Below are 22,216 nucleotides of genomic sequence, written 5' to 3'. Positions count from 1 at the left end.
AAACAGGGACAAAACCTTTGCTGTATTAAAAAAATAATAATAAATTGAATAGGTGAAGTGATGGGACATGCTCCAAAAAGTGAGCAAGAAAATCTGGCATTGAGAGCTAAGACCTTGGTGAGAACTGTTAACTGCAGCAGTGCAGTTAGAAATGGATTCTTGAACTCCTGGTGCTCTGTGCCCAGTCATGTTGCTCCTGTATTTAAAGAAGATGCTTTTTTAATATTAATATTTTCTTTCTTTCTTTCTGAAATAACAGTAACAGAACTTTGTGCAGTAAAAAGAAAGATATTGGCTTGCTATTTCACTGCACGGGGAGGCTTACTTAGTATTTAGTACAATGAAAGGTGGACCAGCTCCCTGGAGTAAGAACAGACATTATATTTTGAGCCTACAACATCTGTACATTAATAATTAGTAAGGTTTGATGGAAATTTTTTATTGAAGTGACTGCATTTGCTCACAGGCATGACAGTCCTGGTTTTCCCTTGTTTTTCATACCTGCACAGAGATAATTACAGTGGCAGAAAGTGTTAAAATAAAGAAATCTTACTTGGTTTGCTTGGGGAAGAAAAGCAAGACTAAACAAAAGTGCCTCCCAACTGAAGGAGGGAAGTGGTAGAATGAGAATTTTTTGTTTGAAAGTACTGATTTACACAGAATATGTAAAACCCTTCCACTATTTATACCAGGAACTTTTCTTGTTCTGTGAAGTCCTTCTCTGCATGAACCACTACAGTATAGGTAAACCAAGCGACCAAAACTATCAGTATTTGTGCTTTTGTGTTGGTGTGTACCATTTACTGTATATTTTCTCCTTCAGATTAGACAATACTAAACTATTTGTATATTTGATCATTGTGTTTTGCAACCATGCAATCAGATTTACAGGGCTTTGGAGTCATGGAAGAGTAGTCATGCATCAGTATAATATCAAAACAAATGGAATAGAAGAGTTCTTTTGTTTCACTGAATATTGGATTGAATATTCAAAGAGCATATAAACATTTTAAATAATAGTAAACACTTAGCAGCATAATTGGGTGCAAAGCCCAACATAATTGGAGTACTGACGCTGACTGGTCCCAAGGATGTGATCCTTCAGCTTCCTAATTTTACTGAACAATGCTGAGAAAACATTAAGAACAGTTTAGCTTGAAACTGTGAAAACAGAGAGCTTGCCATTTATATGCAAGCCCTTCCTTTTGTAATGGATACTCTACCACTCCACAACCTTGGAGGAGAATTTTCTATCTCCTTTTTCTTCTATAAGCTAATAATTGTCTGTCTCAGATATGTGTACATCCCATTTAGTGAGGCAGTCCTTATCTGTGCACTTGTTGAACATGTTGCAATGAAATAACTAATTAGCAGTATATTCTGTAGAGAATCCTGTGCCACTTTTTAAGCAGGCCACAGAGTACATATTCTGAGAAGCACATACCCTATTTTCATAAGTGATTTCCAAAGGCACATAGGATATGTCTTTCAGACATATTTAGGGTTTCAGCATAGGGATCGTGAAAAGCACCTCAATAAGATCAGATGCTTAAGAGTTGATCTGTTAGTCTCTAATGCAGAATACTAAGCTATTGTGGAAGACATCCAATGTCTGCGTGTAGAGAATGCAATGTACATCAGCTTGAGTGAAGAAAGCATGATATAGGTCTGAAGGGAAGCTGGAGCACTTGAAGAAGTGTGGCCAGCAGGTCAAGGGAGGTGATTCTCCCCCTCTACTCAGCTCTGGTGAGACCCCACCTGGAGTACTGCCTCCAGTTCTGGAGCCCCTATTACAAGAGGGATATGGAGGTGCTGGAATGTGTCCAGAGAAGGGCCACGAGGATGAGCAGAGGGCTGGAGCACCTCTCCTATGAGGACAGACTGAAGGAGTTGGGGCTGTTCAGTCTGGTGAAGAGAAGACTCTGAGGTGACCTAATTGTGGCCTTCCAGTATCTGAAGGGGGCCTACAGGAAGGCCGGGGAGGGACTTCTCAGGATGTCAGGTAGTGATAGGACTAGGGGGAACGGAATGAAGCTGGAGGTGGGGAGATTCAGGCTGGATGTGAGGAGGTGGTTCATGACCATGAGAGTGGTGAAGCCCTGGAATGGGTTGTCTAGGGAGGTGGTTGGGGCCCCGTCCCTGGAGGTGTTTAAGAGCAAGCTGGATGAGGCTCTGGCCAGCCTGATCTAGTGTGGGGTTTCCCTGCCCATGGCAGGGGGGTTGGAATTAGATGATCCTTGTGGTCCCTTCCAACCCTGACAGATACTATGATACTATGCCTGGCTACCCTTTGCATCAGTGGAGTGCAGGTACCCAGCCTGCTGAGATTCATCAGCATCTGCATCTGAATTGCCACTGCAAATCTAATTCTACCATCCTATCCAATTCACTTTTGAAAAGCAAATCCAGGTACCTGGGAAAATTGTACCTGCGTTGCACTGCAAAGTGAGTTAATTTCTGAGTGAATCATAGGCAAAAAAATTGTTTCAATTACTCCAGTTGTTAGTATTTCAAGATCATTTAACAGAATCTTTACCTTTTACCATGTGCACATCCAAGAGCAAGATTTCTTAAATTATTTTTTTAATATTTATAGGCAATACATAAGTAAGAAAAGTAGTTTCCAATGTAAAACACTTTGCTGTATAATCACAGATATATATATATATGGGTGTATAGTCCAGCAGAAGTTAATGAAAGTTTAGTGGCCTTTAGTTCTTTTAGGATGCATAACCTTTTGTTGATACTGTTCTGTGCTCATGGTGATCCAGCAGTGCACAGTTCCATTATGCTAATTTGAGGACATATTTTGAGGGTATATGCATGTTCTTTATATGCAAGACCAGATTTTGCCCAAGGTGGTCAAGTATGATAAGGTTAAGTCTCTACTGAAATTCCCTTTAAAGTCATACAGGTTATTGCCTGAGTCCAGTTTTTCCATGAAGCCCATCATACTGGTGTTTCTAAAGCATCAATTATGAGAGCAGTAAGTTAGTCAAATTCTGCCCATGCCTAGGTAATGTTACCTTTTCCTTCTTTCCTTCCTTCCTTCCTTCCTTCCTTCCTTCCTTCCTTCCTTCCTTCCTTCCTGCCTTCCTGCCTTCCTGCCTTCCTGCCTTCTTTCCTGCCTTCCTGCCTTCCTTCCTGCCTTCCTTCCTGCCTTCCTTCCTGCCTTCCTTCCTGCCTGCCTGCCTTCCTTCCTTCCTTCCTGCCTTCCTTCCTTCCTTCCTGCCTTCCTGCCTTCCTGCCTTCCTGCCTTCTTTCCTGCCTTCCTGCCTTCCTTCCTGCCTTCCTTCCTGCCTTCCTTCCTGCCTTCCTTCCTGCCTGCCTGCCTTCCTTCCTTCCTTCCTGCCTTCCTTCCTCCCTGCCTTCCTTCCTCCCTGCCTTCCTTCCTCCCTGCCTTCCTTCCTTCCTCCCTGCCTTCCCTTCCTCCCTTTCCCTGCCTTCCCTTTCCTTGCCTGCCTGCATAAATTCCATTTGTGAAGCATAAAAGTGAATGCAGTGGGATGGCACCATAGGGTGGGGCAAAATCCAATCCATGGGAAAAATTTCCTGGAGTGGGGAGTGCTGTTGTCATCTTGGATGCTGTAGAAAAGTCTGTATCTGAAGCCCAGCCCTTACTAATATCTGAAGTGAAATCCATGAGTCTCCCTGTCCTTCCTTCCCCGACTAAGCACATCGAAACTTGGAGAGATGAAGCCAGAGCTAAACTTTTGAATCACATCCCTGTCTGTACTTGGTGAATATTTATGCTGAAATGCTTGCACATTTCTCTGTAATCCAGTCTAATCATTCATCTGAGCTGCCTTCCTGAGCTAAATCAGGAATAGCATATTCAGCAACTGACCACTGGTTTTTTTTCACCCATCTAAGATTTACTGGTCCAAGCCCTGTACTTAAAAGTTGGGGGGTGGGAAGAAAAAAAAAGAGAAAAAAAAGAGAGTTGTGTGTTAGCAGAGCTAGCTAATGCTAAAATTCATGATGATGTTTGATGCAGTGAAAGAGACCTCCAAGATTCAAATAGGATTATAAGGTTGAGTAATAAAAGCAAAGCGTTATTTCCACTTTTGTCTTTTCCCTCACTAATGGTTAAAGACTCATGAATTTGCTGTAGGACTATGGATAATCCCTGGCCTGTAGGTTACACGAGCCTGTTATGTGTCACCACTGGGCAGAATAGACCAGATCTTTTTGATACACAGACCATAATGCTGCAATAAGTAATGCTCACTGATAGAGAGCACTGAACCAGGACTTCCTCTTTCTGACTCCTCATGTCTATGAAATATTTTGAAGGGTAATTTGTTACGTTTGGTCAGGTGTTGGCTATTGATGTCATGCTAATTCTCTACTAGCTTTGTAAACAGTCATCCTGTGGACTCACTGCAGGCCAGTCAGTCTCACCTCTGTGCCTGGAAAGATCATGGAACAGATCCTCCTGGAGTCACTACTCGCTCAAAAGAATAGTGAAGAGGTGATTGGGAACAGTCAGCATGGCTTTGCCAAGGGCAAATCCTGCCTGACCAACCTGGTGGCCTTCTATGAGCAGGTGACAAAATTAATAGATGAGGGGCGAGCAACTGATGTCGTTTACCTGGACCTGAGCAAAGCCTTCGACACTGTCCCACACCACATCCTGGTCTCCAAACTGGTGACACATGGGTTTGATGGGTGGACCACTAGATGGATAAGGAACTGGCTTGATGGCCGCACCCAAAGAGTGGCTGTCAATGGCTCCATGTCCCAGTGGAGGCCAGTGACAAGTGGAGTCCCTCAGGGATCAGTCCTGGGACCTGTCTTATTCAACATCTTTGTGGGGGACATGGACAGTGGCATTGAGTGCACCCTCAGCAAGTTTGCTGATGACACCAAGCTGTGTGGTGCAGCAGACACGCTGGAGGGAAGGGAGGCCATCCAGAGGGACCTTGACAGGCTGGAGAGGTGGGCACAGGCCAACCTCATGAAGTTCAATAAGAGCAAGTGCAGGGTCCTGCATCTGGGTCGAGGCAATCCCAGGCACAAATACAGGCTGGGCAGTGACTGGCTGGAGGATAGCCCTGAGGAGAGAGACTTGGGGGTGCTGGTGGACAAAAAGCTCAACATGAGCTCTCAGTGTGCACTTGCAGCCCGCAAAGCCAATCAGATCCTGGGCTGCATCAGGAGAAGTGTGGCTAGCAGGTCAAGGGAGGTGATCCTCCCCCTCTACTCAGCCCTGGTGAGACCCCACCTGGAGTACTGTGTCCAGTTCTGGAGCCCCTATTACAAGAGGGATGTGGAGGTGCTGGAACGTGTCCAGAGAAGGGCCACGAGGATGATCAGAGGGCTGGAGCACCTCTCCTATGAGGACAGACTGAAGGAGTTGGGGCTGTTCAGTCTGCAGAAGAGAAGGCTCCGAGGTGACCTAATTGTCGCCTTCCAGTATCTGAAGGGGGCCTACAGGAAGGCTGGGGAAGGACTTCTCAGGATATCAGGTAGTGATAGGACTAGGGGGAATGGAATGAAGCTGGAGGTGGGGAGATTCAGGCTGGATGTGAGGAGGAGGTTCTTCACCATGAGAGTGGTGAAACCCTGGAATGGGTTGTCCAGGGAGGTGGTCGAGGCCCCGTCCCTGGGGGTGTTTAAGAGCAGGCTGGATGAGGCTCTGTCCAGCCTGATCTAGTGTGGGGTGTCCCTGCCCATGGCAGGGGGGTTGGAACTAGATGATCCTTGTGGTCCCTTCCAACCCTGAATGAAACTATGAAACTATGAAACTATGAATCAGTATAAAGCACGTTAGATGATATATTCTGTACTCTGGTCAGTGTGGTAGAACGACACTTTCATGTTCAAAACCGAGTCAGAACAAATTGCCAAGAAGTCTAGGACCTGTTTCAAACTAATATGAAGCCTTGTAATTAATGAACACATCATTGCTACAAAAGGAAATGCATATACTGAAAAAATAATAAAAGCCCCTCATTATGAGCCATTGGCAATAAAAGGCCAACTGAGCGACTAAAAAGAAGCATACATGCAGGCTGTGAGTATGGATCCATAAATTATCATTCTTATTATCATAAAAACTCATTTAAATTTCAGAATATTTTGAAATCAGTACTCACCCTTTGATTGCTATATTTTTTTTTTAGTGTTCAGAATAAATAAAAGGAAATTAACTTATGGGTTGAGACATGAGGCGCATTCCAGCTGCAAGGGCAATTAAAATGCTGGATGGCAAAGGGTGAGATGTTGATGAAGAGAGACTTTGAAAGGCTGATAGCATCTGTTAATGAAAATTCTCAGAGGCAAAAGATTTGTTTGCTCAGGTAGTTTGAGAAACAGAAAGTGTAGATAAAGGTTAGGGAGAGGAATAAATATTTTTCTTACATGATTGACTGAAGGTCAGATAGGAAGAATAATTTTGCTATGTTTGAGGACAATACAGCAAGCATAATTTTTTTTTCCAAGACATTTATCTGAGGTGAATCCAGTTGTTGTGGGGGGTTTTGTGATGAATATGTATTTCAATTCATAGTCTGATTACCATAATCTCCTGTGATTGTTTCTGCAAAGGGATAATATTTATCATTTTTTTAAACTGAGCAGTTGCAGACGTTTTTAAGAGAGGGCAGTCTGCAGTACTCCTGCATGCTCATGCTCAAACCCCTATACATTTCATGGCAAAGAATGAAATTGTGATATCAATAATTTTAAGTTTGCAGCATACATCAAAATTACATTTCTAGCTCTTTAGATGAGTGCAGTGATATGTGACACCAAGTTTTAGCTATTTTCAAAATCCTCTGCTGTTGATAAGTGGATAAGGTCTCCCTTCTTTTGAGACCATTTATTGCCTATCACCGAATAAATGCACCAATATTCTCTTTGGGCTGGAAAAAAATTGCATTTAAGCTTTAAAAATAATTCATTTTTACTACCTTTCTTAGGTGATAATTCCACACAGTTCTTTCCTTTCTAACTGTGTTTGTCTTTGTATCACCATTGTACTCTTTACCTGGACTAATAGTAATAATATGAATAATAATAATATGATATGAAATATGAACAATATTAATAATAAACAATGCTTTCCATCAGTATCCCAGCCCACTGTGGGCTAGGGAGCTATTCAATTTACTCTATCAAAAAAAGATACGAGGCAAATGTATTCTGAGCTACCATACTGATGTTTTTGCTAGAGAACACCAGTGGCTAATGTATCTGTAGGCAATCTTTAAAAGCACATATTTGACTGTGTTGCTGCTTGAAATAGAAACAAATCTGAGTATGAATCAGGAGAACCTAAGTTTGAAAATTGCTGATTCTCTGTAAGGGATAGACCAAATAATTTTTTTAATTCCATGTCAAATTAGTCTACATGTGATGTACTTCTGAAATAATGAAGGTGGACTAAAATGTGTCAGCAATACAGAGATACATCAGGAGTTTTGCAGGCTCACCAAAGACAGGAAGGAAATCCATACAGCAATATCAATGCCAGTGTGCATTAGTGTTACATACAGAAGCAGACTTTTTATTTCTGAAATAAAAGGCAGTTTTCACTGCACCACCTCATTCACACCAGCCACAGTCAAGCCTTGAGAGTAGTTCCACAGCTTGGAGCAACAGCACATTGTTCCATTGTTTTTCAGGTGGCTTTTCATTTTCTGCTTTTCTCCCAGTCATACGATAGGCCAAGTACATCTCCTCAAAGTCAGTGTTGTCACCAAAAGATGAGTTAAATTCTCTCCATCTTGCAACATCTGCAAAAGCTCTGGTTTTGGGCTCTGTAGGCTTTCCCTTTGAGAAGTGGCTTCACATGGAATGCAATACAGTTGTTTTGCAGACAAGTTAGGTTTTCTTTACCAGCCTGATAATTGCTAACTCTGTGATTCCTAATTAGAATCTTTTTGCTGAGATAAATACATAAACACAATTAGAAATGTATTTTTAACATGCAGTAATTAGCCTCATCAGTTAAGTGCTAGTCAACGCATTGGGATTTTTGTTCTCTTCTAGTTTTTCAATTGCAGGTAGAGGTTGTGAGTTCATTTTATGTATTTTATCTATTCCACTGATTTCCATGCACAGAGAAATTACACAGCATCTCTCGCTCCTGACCAGAGAGAGAACACAAGAGACTGTCATCCAAATGCACCTGAAGTTAGGTTTACTGTTGGACTTGAAGATCTTAAAAGTCTTTTCCAACCTTAAGATCTTAAGAACCTTCAGATCTTAAAAGTCTTTTCCAACCTTAAGAATTCTATGATTGTAAGTTAAGGACAGACTAAAACCAAGGCATCTCACGTAGGTCTGGCTATACTCAACTTTATGACACCAGCTCTGACGGAAGTAGTTGGTAATGTGTGTGTCTTAATTTCTTTCTTTCTTTTTCTTTTTTTTCCTGAAGAAACTTCTATTCTGATTATATCAATTCAAAGGCTTTTCAGTGGAAGGCTTATTGTTGCAGGCAGCAGGGCTTGGTGTCGGTTCATTCTGCCTTGCTCTGTATGAGAGGCAGTGAGTGAGATTGCAAAACGGTGTGGTCTTGGGATAGAAATGCTAGAATAAAAGGGAAAGAAGGCTGCCCCACGGCAAAGCTGTGATAATATACCAAGTTGATGACTTTAGCTTCCTGATAGCAATAGCATGCAGCAGTTGTAGCCAGGTGGGGGTTGGTCTCTTCTCCCAGGCAACCAGCACCACAACAAGAGGACAGAGTCTCAAGCTGCACCAGGGGAGGTTTAGCCTGGATGTTAGGAAGAAGTTCTTCACAGAAAGAGTGATCTGCCATTGGAATGGACTTCCCAGGGAGGTGGTAGAGTCACCATCACTGGAGGTGTTTAAGAAGAGACTGGATGAGGCACTTGGTGCCATGGTTTAATTGATCAGATGGTATTGGGTGATGAGCTGGACTTGATCTCAAAGCGTTTTCCAACCTGGTTAATTCTATTCTATTTTGAATTTGCTGATGTCACTTGCAGCACATCCTTACTGTAGAATTCAGGGCACTCAGGGAAATTATTATTGGGCTGGAATGTCATTGGAATTGAACTCTTTAGATTGCATCCCACTGCCATATACTGTGCTTACTTCATAAGTTCAAGTCTTCAGCTACTCTGGACTCAGAGCAGAGCTTCACAGAGGAAATCCAGACCCCTAAAGCTTGGTGACATGGTTTAGTCATGAGGTCTGTGGTGACAGGTTGGACTTGATCATCTTTGCAAGGTCTCTTCCAACCCTGGCAATTCTGTGATTCTGTGAAGAAGCTACTCTGTTTTTAAAGTGTTTACATCTCATCTGTTTTGTTGCCCATCTTCATCCAGCAGCTATGATTTCTCCATTACTTTTCTGTCAAAAAAAATATTTAAATAAAGATTTGCAAAGCAAAGCTGAAAGTAGAACACAGCTTTATTGATAAACTTTGGATCATATTGTTGTGTTGAGGGATACCCATCTGTCCTGCACCAGGACATTGTGAAAGTCATGTGAATAAGTCCCCTTATGGAAGTGACAGCATTGCTTACAGCATCTCTGTGCCTGCCCTTAGTTATTGCACTTTCTGATCCCTAACTACATTACTCTCTATTTTACATTAGCAGAACTTCATTCAAAAGCACTGGAGTTGCACTGACCTGATCCGAGTAAATGAGGGGTGAGTTAAATGGAAGGTTGTTGAGAAAGAACAGGTCAAGGTGAAATGCATACAGAAAGAGACATTAGAAAGAAAAGAAAAAGTCATATTTCACTTGCATTCAGCATGTCTGAATGCCTGCGTATTTAGCTGTATCCCATCCTGAGCAAATGCAAGCCAGATGGTTCCTGTAAATTCTTCTTTAGAGCCAGGCAAGTTCACATTCACTCAACCAAACTGGCATGTCTATTTGTGTAGATTTCTCTGTTTATGGGTGATGGGGAATGCACAAGGGAAAACAGAGGTTTACAGACTAGAAAAAGGGGTGGGCGTGGGGTAGGGGGGAGGGAGAATCAGAATGTGTTTGCCACTGGATCTAGAAGGTTGTCTGGTACCAAAATAGCAGAGTGTAGCACTTCATGTGCTGGTTACCAGATAGGAGTGGTCCAGTCAAAACCAGATTGAATTGAGGTTATTCTGCTTCTGTTTAATAATTTGAATGTACATGTATTAGACTGAAAGAGCATTCCAGTGTACCAGTCATTTACTGCATCTTTTACTGGTGACTAATTTAGTAGATTGTTCCTTGCTTCTTCCCCTACTGTAGAATTGTTAAGCAGACTTAAATTATATGAAGCATATTTGCCTGACATGTTTGGGTTTTGAATGCTGGGGTGTGTTTTGGATTGGCTAGTTGTTTTTCACTCCTGTCTAGCATCTTTGATCTGCTTGCTTTTAAATTAGTGCTAGGCTGAGGGCCAAACACACGGAATATCTAAGTGTATGCCAACTTATAGACTTCTGGTACTCTTGAAATATAAGCTGATGTAGTAGAGTTTGTATTTGCTTTGGTGAAGCACTTCCCTTGATGGCCTCCTTTGTGGTGAGTTCATTGTGCCCTTGTCAAACACAGCTCCACACTTAAATCCCTGAGGTTCACTTGTATCATGTCCCAGATACATAGTCAGAAACACAAGTATTCAGATCAGAGCTGATGTTCAGTCAGCTGGCACAAGCATGCTGCATGCCAGGAAAAATATATCCCTGAAAGATGTTTGGTCCTCAGCAAGGCAAAAGAAAGAGGAACTGCAAGCAAAAGCTCTTTCATTTCTCATTGGAGGCTGAGGTCCAAGATCTTATCAGGAACATTCAGGAAAAGAGTGATTTACAGAAGTGGTAATTTTTTATCACTACTTTAGTGCCAACTGCAAGGACTCACATGATGCTACAGATGTTCTAGTGTGGTTGTTTACTCATATGACATGTTAATGATTGCTCTTACCTAAAAACGAGTCAGCTCAGTGTTGTAGTGCATAGAATTTCATGTGGCTGATCAAACTGCTCAGATGGATTTTGCTTGCTACATGGATGTAGGAAGAGTTTCGTGGATGGAAAAGAGTGAAATGTCCTTTTCAACTCTGTAGGACCAGCTGATCCCATTTATCAAAGGGATGATCTGAAAGACTGAGGTACAGGCTTTATTTCCCTGGCAGAAGTATGGAGATTCTGGGTCAATTTGTGTCTTAGTCCAGCTGCAGGGAGGACTGCCTAGAATTTAATTCTGTCTGGGCTGTTTAAAGCCCAGAGACAGCATTGCAACAAATAATGTGTTCCCTGCTTTGAGGGAAATATATTGAATATTTTCCCTATTTGCAAGCTTCAGTCAGCAAAACTCAAAATACTTGCTTCAGCTCAATGAACAGTAGGGTGGGCACTTGTTTTGTTCTGGGTTTATTACCACAGCTAACTGTAGCCCAATCATTTTGCAGACTGTTTAGATGAGGGTTAGCTCTTTTAAATCATCAGTGTTTTAAGAACTGTCCAGACAATGGCACATTTGAATATTAAGGCCAGGATTGTCTCAGCTTTAATCGGTGAAGGTCAGTTTGACTTGTGGAGTTTCATTCATAGATCACAAGAACAACCTCTTCCCAGTACATGTCTAAAAGGGACCCAAACATAACATGGGTCTGTTAGATGACTTGGCAAGTATGGACATTGCCACTGTATGACCAGAAATATTTGTAAATCAGTAACACCAACATCTTAATAACATAACTGCAGCAAAGGGACATAGTGCCATCAGAAGCAGTGCTTCCAGGAAAATGCACGCCTTCCATCCTGCTGCTTTTTCACATCCAAGGTATGACTAAGAAAAAAAAACCCAAAGGTTGAAAGATCAGATTGAAATCTGAATTAATTTTTCCTGTTGTCTGTATTTGCGTTCAGTAATGGTATCATGAAACTGTTTTGAAATTATTTCATTGCTGTCATCTCCTAGGAGGATGTGAGATTTTTCTTGTCTTATCCAGTATTTTCTGGTGTTATTGATTGAAGTAGTATAAATTAATGAAAGCCTTTCCTGTGTGGCTTCTTCACAGACCTGTGGTGAATTATACATTTTTTTAGTCATTTGGAATAGATCTGATGTACACCACAGAAAAACTACAAAACAGAGTTGTTGAGCTGGCTGTTTTCCCTCAGGGTGAGTGAAATGAGGGGCACAAAGTGCAGCACCTCCAGCATTCTCAGAAGTGAGCATCTCTTGTGAATCATTCACACAGTGTGTTTACTGGAAGGCAGGGAATGAAAGAGCTGGGTGTACAGGTCTGGCATGCATGGAATGAGGAAATAACTTCCCTATTCATTACCCAGACAGTACCCCCAAACTGTCATAGCTTGCACTGTGATGCTAAGGAGAAAGAAAAGTTCACATCTGGGGATTAAATGGTCCTTTTATTTAAACAATCACACTGCTTATGTAATAGTCTTCTTAATAGTAAAGTACAGATGGAGCCTGGAACATGTTGTTTACAGGAATACCTGGGTAGAGAGGTAAAGTGAAGTAAATGGTGCTGAAGGCTGGAAATGGTGAATACATTTGCAAAGGTACCAATGCACTGCCTGCCTGATAGCAGGAGGTTTGAGCCACACTTCTGTAAAGGTCATCAGAGGACTGGCTTCACAAGCTGTGGCAGGAGGGGCAAATGGTACATCTCAAAGTGATAACGGGAGAGGGAGGGAGCTTGAAAGAAGCGAGCTGGCGGATCATGGACAGTGACCGTAGGGAGGATTTCAAGCGCTGGCAAGGGTAGACGGGACTGTGACTGTAAAGGCTTGATGTGACAAGGAGAAATGAGGTAGAAAGACAGAAATGATGAAGCTCTTGGAACCTTTTCACACTAAGATTACTGTAATTGTATTTTCATGCATAGGAGAAAGGCTGCTGGGTAACCTTGCTTTCTCTGTCTTGAAGTGATAACCACTGACTAATACACACATATGAAAACACACACACGCACACCCACACAAACATGCAACTGCACAAAACTAGGAAAATTGCCCAGCTTTCTTCTGAGATATTCGAGGTTTGACAAAGCAAGCTCTGACTCAAACAGTGTTAACTGAAGCCAATAACATCTGCTCTTCAACATGTTTATTTTTGCTTCTTTTCTTGAGACAGTTCCTATGTTTTGTGTGTGTTATTAGCAAAAATTAGAGCTACAGAGTTTTTTTAAGTGTCCTTTTTCTATATATATAGTATGTTAAATCATTTTATTCAATTTGGAGTGAAAAAAAGCACTTATGAACTGTTTTCTGTTGTTTACAGCAAGCTCAATGTTCATACTTTGTTTTATCATTCATATGTGTCTAAGTTGTAAATATTCATTGCATAGCAGAATCATATTTTTTAAAGCACATCTTTGTACACAAAGCATTTGTAAATCTCCATTAGTGGTATTTATGTTCCCACATCAAAATTCCTTGTTTGCAGCCAGACGAGTATCTTAGGCTTAGATCTTCCCTCCTACATGTAATGGAATCACAATGCTGTCACAGACATCACAGCCATTTCTGTAAAATATGATGTTAAGGAAGACTGAGTTCATTGTGCTATACATATGTAAATGTCTCTCTTTCAATAGTCTCAGGGGAAAGAAGATGCCAGAAAAAATTCCCAACCAGTGTACATATTAATTGTCCCCACCTTTCATGGGTTAGTAAAGTGCATTCATAGAGAAGCATTAAGAATCAAGGAGGCTGCACAGGGAAAGTGAGGGCATTTGAGTGAGACTTAAGGAAGTCACATGATTAATTATAATGATATAACTGCAGTCTAGAAAATCATTCATTCCTTGTTTGTGTCTGTAACAAGGTAATGATGCAGCTCCTTTGCCTTCAGAGAGCTGTTACAGATTTACAGCAGGCTATGGAAGATCAAATTGCAGCACAAGTTCTTGTTATTGGTACACCCCTACAGGGATATCTGAGTTCAAAACAGTTACTGGTTTCACTCAAAGCAGTGAACATGTTCTGTAGCTCATACTTCTATGACTTTCAGAAGTGTAGGGGCCTGGTTGTCACAGAACACAGTTTATTGTTGATCCAGTATGTTGATGTGTTTGTGTGTGTGAAGCACTCTGTGCTTCTTAGATCTGGCTGTGGGTAAGAAATCCATGGCATGGCTATGTCATTGGACTGAAAGTTTTGCAAATAAATTATCTGGACAGAAACACAGCTCACATGAATGTTTCTGTACAAAGAAACTCCACTGGAAATGCCTATGTGTGCTTGAAGGTGGTGACCTCTGTCTTTGATTGACATCCACCCAGGTGTGAAACAGTTAGAATTATGCAAAATATGGAATTTCCTGAATCAAAACAGGTAATTCACCAAATTCCCAGCTACAAGCTGTAATAAAAGAATGCAAATCAGTGTTTGATAACTCCTATATAACATGACTGGAAGGAGATTTACCATTCCCAATTCCACCACCTTTCACTTAGGAACTTGAGTCCTGTCTGCCACCAAGGCAGGGCTGTTCACAGGAAATTAAATGCTGTTTGCTTCTGTAATTTACCTCTGTGCAGTCTTTGGTCATTCTGTGCTGCTTCTCTCCCCTGTCGAGGCTGCTGATTGAGCTGGTGTTGCCGTAGTGAAAGCATTGAAAGTGTGGTTAATGCTGCTAGACTCCATATTTTAGAGCATTTTTTTTTTAAATCAGAGTATCAGTAAAATATTCTCCAGTGGTTTGTGGCTCCAATAACCAGCACAATGACTTAATTGGCATTCTTGTACAGTGCTTGGATCTTTGCCAGTTAATGACCCATTGCTGCAGTCTGCACAGTCCCTTCTGTCCGGCTCTTCAGGCTGATGGACTTTTGCCCAAGTAATGGCTGCAGGCTCCTATTCCCAGCTGGCACAGACCCCAGCACGACCATAAACATTCCTGAGAGGATCATAATATGATATATTGGACAGATTCTGATACGCTTCACAGTAATATACTGCTGAGCAATTCTGCTGAGGTCAGTGGCTCTGGACGTGGCAAAGCTGAAAGAAGAAACTGGTCCCTACACTGCTTTCTCAAGTAAGGAAGCACTTGCAGGCTATTAGCTCCTCTGTGTCCCTTTAAATGGTGCAAGTTTTTGTGAAGCCTTTGTCAGACACTCAAAACAGCTTTTATTTTTTGTTCTGTATTTAAATGGTTGCATTGTCTCTCCCCTGTACAGGATTTTCCATTCTTCAGGCGATTATGGAAGCAGCAGTACAGAACAACTGGCAAGTGACAGCCAGATCTGTAGGAAGCATAAAGGATGTTCAAGAGTTCAGAAGAATCATAGAGGAGATGGACAGACGACAGGAAAAAAGATACTTAATTGACTGTGAAGTAGACAGAATCAACACCATCTTGGAACAGGTATATGCTTTTCAGAAGTTGTGGTCTCTGTGTGACATACAGCATTAAACTTTCCAGAAACTTCTGTTTCTAACAATTAATTAAATCCCCATTGAGATGTGAATCCTAACAGCTGGCTGGTTACCTAGGACAATTAAAATGCCTCAGTGATGCTCATAGTTGGTGACAGCACTTACATGTAACCTACTAGGAAAGGAAATGTCTCTGTGATATTTTTTTTCCCAAATGTTAATAATGAATTATTTTTAAGTAGGTTAAGAACCCAAAACCTTGGCTGCAGGAGTTATGTTACTGGCATCAGGGCTACTTGTAGGAATTGTGAGACAGGTGCAGTTTTTTTAATGGAACATTAAACAAGAAATAAAAAGCCAGCAAAGTAGTTTTGAATCATCTTAAAGAATTCCCAAATGGAAATATTGCTAATGAAAAATTCAACTGGCAGTCCAAGTATTTCATTAGTACTTTTTGGTACACAAAGCTCTTGCCTCTGCACAGCCAGTGCTGTTGACAGCCTTAAATTGTGGTGATAAAGTCTAAATACCTTTATTAGGGAGGATGCACTTCTAGGTGGCTGGTTTGCTACTGCATAGACTTTCTAGGGCTTGCTTTGCCCTAGAGGAATGACCATGTCCTCTGGCCATGCCAGGGTGCTACCCTGAATGTCTGCACCACTGGTTGTGCTGTGAGATGTGCTCAAAGAGGTGTAGCAATAGATACACACCACAGGGAGAAGAAGCAGGCCAGTTCCCTGCTGCCTGGGCAGCAAAGCTGATGTTGGTATGGAAGCAAATCCATGCTGCTTGTTTATTCATAGGCATGTGGGAATTCACTTACATTAAGACTGAAAACGCCTCTGATTATTGCCACTTCATAAACTTAACTATGGGTTTATATCATGGAATAGATAAAAGAAGCATTTAAATTTCATGAAGCATTAGCATATCTCTTAGAAATGTTGTACTGTAAACTAGTCACAAGCTGACCTTGCTGTTGTGCACCCTGGGAAATGAAGAAGCTACAGTCACTGAGTTCCTGCTCAAAAGTTTTGGTTCTTGTCAAGCCTTGAGGTGTATCATCAGTCTGCAGGGACTGAATCACTGTGTCACAGCCAGGTCCCACAAGTGCTGTTTACAGGAAGGAAAGAGATGCTCAAGAGAACCTAGCACAAGCCAATGCTGGTTGGTAACTGACAGGCAGCATGGTTGGGATGTGCACAGACACCACTGCATTTCACACTGCATCTTTAGTCAATATGGTGAATGCTTTCTTCAGGGAAATCATACAGCAAAGTGTAAGAAACTCATTTTCTCCTGTTTTATTTTTAATTTTAGTTTCTCATATTCTTGCAAAAGATGCAAAACACCATACCCACAGCCCACTCTGATGATGCAGGAGAGTGCTCTCTCCTCAGCCAAGGTTCAACATCTCTTTGGGCACACTCTCAGCTGGGGAGCAGGCCTTTTGTTTGATCTTTCTTACTCTGTTTACATTGTGCTTTCTCATTTTCTTATGTTGTGCAACTGAGAGGGGAAAAAAAAATTAAACCATTCCACTACATGGAATGGAATGGAATGGAATGGAATGGACCGGACCAGACCAGGTTGGAAAAGACCTCCAAGATCATTTGAGTCCAACCTATCATCCAACACCATCTAATCAACTAAACCATGGCACCAAGCACCCCATCAAGTCTCTTCCTAAACACCTCCAGTGATGGTGACTCCACCACCTCCCTGGGCAGCCCATTCCAATAGCAAATCACTCTTTCTATGAAGAACTTCTTCCTAACATTCAGCCTAAACCTCCCCTGGTGCAGCTTAATGAAAGCTATAAACCAAGGAAACCATAGAGGAAAATTCTCATGAACTCTTTTCTAATGCAAGCATTCTAAATTCAGACCTAGTGAAGCTGTAGTGTTATTAAACATTTGATTCAGCTTTCTATCAATGTGATTAGCATCTGTGTAACTAAGGATTTGCTCTTGGAGCCTCCAAACTCTACAGTACACTGTACAGTACTCCAACTTTTGCACAATTATAGCCTTTCTACTGTCATTATTGGTTTGTATGTAGCCCATCTCTGTACAGTTAAATTACTCTTTTTCTATATCATGTCCATTGTAGGTCTTTTGAGCTTTATTTACAAAAAATTGTGGCATTTCCCTGAAATCTTTATTCCAACTTGTCTCAAATATTTCTGAAATACCTTAAAGCCAGTACCAGAACTAGAGGACACAGTCTCAGGCTGCGCCAGGGGAGGTTTAGGTTGGATGTTAGGGAGAAGTTCTTCATAGAAAGAGTGATTTGCTATTGGCCTGGGGAGGTGGTGGAGTCGCCGTCATTGGAGGTTTTCAGGAGGAGACTTGATGGTGTGCTTGGTGCCATGGGTTAGTTGTTTAGGTGGGTTGGATTGGTTGATGGGTTGGACGCAATGATCTTGAAGGTCTCTTCCAACCTGGTTTATTCTATTCTATTCTAAAGTTTTCTTGCAGTTGGATTTTAGGACTTTGTCAACCAGTTTTAGGCAATCAGTTGAGCACTCCAGTGTTATGCAACCAAATCCTGCAGACATTTTCACACATAGATAATGTGTGATTTATGTCACCTGTTGATGTAATATAACTGTTTCTACTTAATTTCATTGAAGATACTCATCAGCAAAATTGTTTGAATGTACAGTATCAAAATTGGATTTAGAACTTTTTTTGTTAGGAAACCATGCTAGACAGTAAAGCAAATGAAATATAACATTCAGAGATAAATGCTCTGGTACTAATGATGTCTTTTTAGTAGTCTAGCAAGATTTGTCCAGTTATGCAGGACTTTTTTTTGTTCTTTTTATTTTACTGAGACCGTTCATTGGACAAAGAATTGTCCAACCAGATCCTAGGGTGGTGCCTCTGATGCTAAAAACTATCTTCTGGCAACAGTTTTCAGAAGTTGTATTTTCATGTCATACTGAAAAGCAATAATCTAAGTTTCTGCAGGGAAAGTCAGTAATGGAGGACTCCAGGCTAAATAACAGCTAAATAATTCTTGGTTTTATTTTCATCTCCTCTGCTTACCTTGTTATCTTCTCATAAAGTAGTTTTAAAAATATCTCACAAATATGTGTGATGCTTAAATCCAGCCAGCCAGTTTGCTCAAGGGAGTGGTGAGTTGTCTTCCTTTTAGCCAACTGTGTTTGCTGATAACACACCATTGAGGGGAAAGATAAACCTGGATTTGCATATTTCAAATCTAGCATTTTATTGCAGTTTAGAAAGTCAAATCTGTGCTTTGTGTGGAGTCTAGAAAGTCTGCTCAGCTAAGAGGTGGTAAATATGAACATGTTAACAGCATCCTGACTGCAGGACTGCAGATGGCTTTGAAGAGCTTTTTCCCAGTGAGATCAAGGGGAAGCCAAGACTGTCCTACAGAGGATTGACACAGCCTGCCTCAGCCCAACTGCCTTTCCATCCCTCTCCCTTTGTTGGCCTCGCCAGGAGCATATCAGCCCTCCCATCACCTTCCAGCAGTGGTCATAGAATCACAGAATGGTGGGGGTTGGAAGGGACCTCTGGAGATCTAGTCTGACCTCCCTGCTAATACAAATACATCTAGGACAGGTTTCACAGGAACATGTCCTAATGGGGTTTGAAAGTCTTCAGAGACAGAGACTCTGAAGTCTCTTCAAGCAGCCTGTTCCAGTGCTTCGTCACCCTCAAAGTAAATGTTTCTCTTTAAGTTCAAGTAAAGCTTCCTGTGTTATAGTTTGTACTCATTGTCCCTTGCCCTGTCACTGGCCACCACTGAGAAGAGCCCAGTCTCTTCTTTTTGACCTCCACCCTTTAGATATTTATATGGATTTATAAGATCCCCTCTCAGTCTTCTCTTTTCCAGGCTGAAGAGTGCCAGGTCTCTTAGCCACTCCTTGTAAGAGAGATGCTCCAGTCCCCTAATCACCTTTGTGGCCCTCTCTTGGACTCTTTCCAGTAGTTCCCTGTCCTTCTCGAACTGGACACAATACTCCAGGTGTGGCCTCACCAGGGCAGAGTAGAGGGCACAGAGAACCTTCCTTGATATGGTGGGCACACTCTTCTTCATGCACCCTAGAATACCTTTGGCCTTCTTGGCCACAAAGGCACATTGCTGCCTTATGGTGAACTTCTTGTCCACCAGCATTCCCAGGTCCTTCTCTGCAGAGCTGCTTTCAAGCAAGTCAGTCCCTAACCTGTCCTGATGCATGAGGGTTTTGGTCCCCCAGGTGCAAGACTTTACAGAGTTGTGTCCCCCTTCAGAGAGGGGTTTTGCTGTGGTTGCTGTGGGTTTGCGTGGCACCTGCTATTTGATTTGCTCAGGAACAGTGTTTGTCTGGAATTCAGTGTTTGCCTGAATTTCAGAAACTTAAACAGGACTTATTCAAGAGCAAATGGAATGGCAGAAATAAACAGACTGTAAACCACTAAACAGTCTACACACGTGCTGAGTTTGCTATCAGACTTTTGGGCTCTTGGCCAGGCCATTCAGCAAGCTTGTCAGTTCTCTGCTCCAGAAACTACATATCATGGCTTTGTGTTAGTGCTTGGACTGAATAAGAGTGACCTCTTCTCCTATATCAGGCTGGTCAGTGTGTGCAGTTTTCTTCCTCTGATGCTTTATTTCAACCAGTTCAAACCAGGGTATGCCTCTTCTGCAAAAATGTAGGCTTATCTAAAGACAATTACACATCTGAGGATTTTCTTCATAGTCTTCAGGTACTGCTGGAATATTCTGTGCCTTCCTTCAGTGACACGCAGATGTGTGAGCCAGTGACCTCAAATATTTCATATGTCTTCAGCAGCTGGCACATCTGTATGTCCCTTTATTTCCAGGATCTGAAACATGTCATAGGAAGTACTTCTCAGAACTGGCTCTTGCCCAGGAAAGGGTCATCTCCAGCAGTCTCCCTCTGGTATGTAAAGGTAAGGTAGGGAAGAGAGGTCATCTCAGTTTCTACTCTCCGTTGGTAATCTGGTTTGTGCCAGGCTTCTCTTTGTAGTGGTTTCATTGCCCTTCCAGAGAATCTTGAGATGGGCCTCTTGTATTGAGTCTTCTGGCCCTGTCTCTTCAGCTGCAGAGTAAGGGCAAGCAGAGAGATTAATAGTTATTCAGTAAGTTACCATCTGCTTGTTTGTGTGCCCTATAGTTCTGTAACCACTGAGCGTGTGGATCCATAACGCTCCTTGTGCAACAAAACTATATCCAATTTAATCATCCAGTGGCCTCTGAAGCATACAGATAGCAACACTTATGTCATGCAAAATTCATAAGCTCCCCACACTTCTTGTCCCTTGATGCTAAAATATTCCAGTATTCCTTCACAGATAGATATAAAATTTTGTTCTCATAAACAGAAGAACATTTTCTTCTAAGAACTAACAGTAAGCTTTAGCCTGTTCAACCGTGTATTGAGAGACATGTTTTTGAGTCAAGAAATATGTTTTTCTTATTCCCAGGATAACAAGCTGTTTTTCAGACTAGAGTGGCTTTATGTCCATTTAGAAGAAAATCTCCTGAGGGAAAATAAGGAGGAAGAAACCCCATTCAGGATCAAAATGGTGAAACTTTACAAAAGGCCTGTTTATACCAGAGACTGCATGCTTTTATCAAAAGGACACTATCTCCAAATGTAGTCATAAAGGTTAGCCTCTAAGGCAGCATCTGTATTGAGTGGAAGCGTCTCACAAAGCAGAAGCAATATTACAGCAAAGAATGCAGTCCCCAAAACTTTACAATGACAGTCAGGCTGTCAAAGAAGGCTTGCAGTAAAGCATCTGTAGGATTAGGAAGGGTAATCTGATTGACTGAACTCTGTCCAGTGCAAGCGCTGGCTATGACTTCACCTTTGAGTCTGAAATTTTGAGATTTGGAAGATGGTCTGCAGGTTTTAAGTGCAGCCACAGCTTCATCCCTCTGCTGAGCTGCTCAGGTCTCAGAGGAGCGTGCTCATTGCACAACAGCTTTCGCTTTTGGGATGTCATAAGAATGAATACAAAACTGCAGTGTTCACTTGACCAGTAGTCATTAAAAACAATGATAAGGAGGAATGTGAGCTGAAAAGTCAATACCACTTTCTTGTAAGCTTCCTGGGTTCTTTCATTCTAAACAGTCTGGCATGGGTTTGTTGGTATTCTCTGTAGCAATTAAAAATATAATAACTGCCTTGAACACAGTGGGGCACTTCAAGGAGGAGCAGAGCTATGAGTACCTTCAGATTCTTCTTTGCTTATGAACCCTAGTAAGGCTGTGTCTTCTGAAGGTACTGCACTGCATGGAACACCGCCTCCAGAGCACCATGTCCCTGCCACAGTCTCGAGGGCTCCATGCCACAGCTGTGTCATAGCCCAATTTTATCCTCTGTGTAGACCAGAGGAGGGGTTCAAATGAAGCTCCAAGAGAGCATCTGATGTGTACGGTGTGGGGTAATGTCACTCAGAAACTGGTACAGGTCATTTTTATGCTTCCAATTAACTAGAAACTTGGAAATTAGGGCATTTCTTCATTAGGTCCCCATGGGTATTGCTGAAACCAGCATCTAAAGCAGAATGAAAGGTCACTTCTTTCACTTCACATCAGAGCCTTTCAGCAGCTCACAAGTCTGTATGGGGAGCAAAGGGGAATTACTTGGGTCAGCCACCCTCAGGACTGTTGCTAGTGGAAGGTAACTAAAAAACGGACCTATGTCAAAAGTGACAACTGTGTTTGCCTTAAAGAGCCTGCTCCTATCAGCTGTAAAACTAATAAATGGCCAGAGATGGATTGCTGAAGCAGAGAGAAGTAACATCTGTGGCTAATCTACCCCACACAGAGCACCATTCACACATACCTGAGGAGACATTTTCTAGCTTGTAAATAGTAACCTCTCTCAAAAGCCATCATCCA

At 41.9% G+C, this 22,216-nt stretch overlaps 1 protein-coding gene across 4 annotated transcripts in view; it reads left to right on the top strand.

The window, feature by feature from the left end:
• GRIA3 (glutamate ionotropic receptor AMPA type subunit 3) overlaps positions 1-22,216 on the top strand; it is a 161,335-nt gene that overhangs the window by 58,882 nt on the left and 80,237 nt on the right. For all 4 annotated transcript variants that reach the window (XR_010988967.1, XM_068152107.1, XM_068152108.1 and 1 more), the window contains exon 4: positions 15,127-15,314. Coding sequence is in view for 3 of the 4 variants with exons in the window: in XM_068152107.1 (XP_068008208.1) it covers positions 15,127-15,314 (188 nt within the window). In the remaining variant the exon portion in view is untranslated. The remainder of the gene's footprint in view (positions 1-15,126; positions 15,315-22,216) is intronic.

This window comes from Melanerpes formicivorus, unplaced genomic scaffold, assembly GCF_026170545.1.
Source record: "Melanerpes formicivorus ecotype bairdi unplaced genomic scaffold, bMelFor1.0.p_v2 SCAF_22, whole genome shotgun sequence".
NCBI lineage: Eukaryota > Metazoa > Chordata > Aves > Piciformes > Picidae > Melanerpes > Melanerpes formicivorus.
Note: the sequence above shows the minus strand (reverse complement) of the source record. Positions and strands in the feature narration are given on the sequence as shown.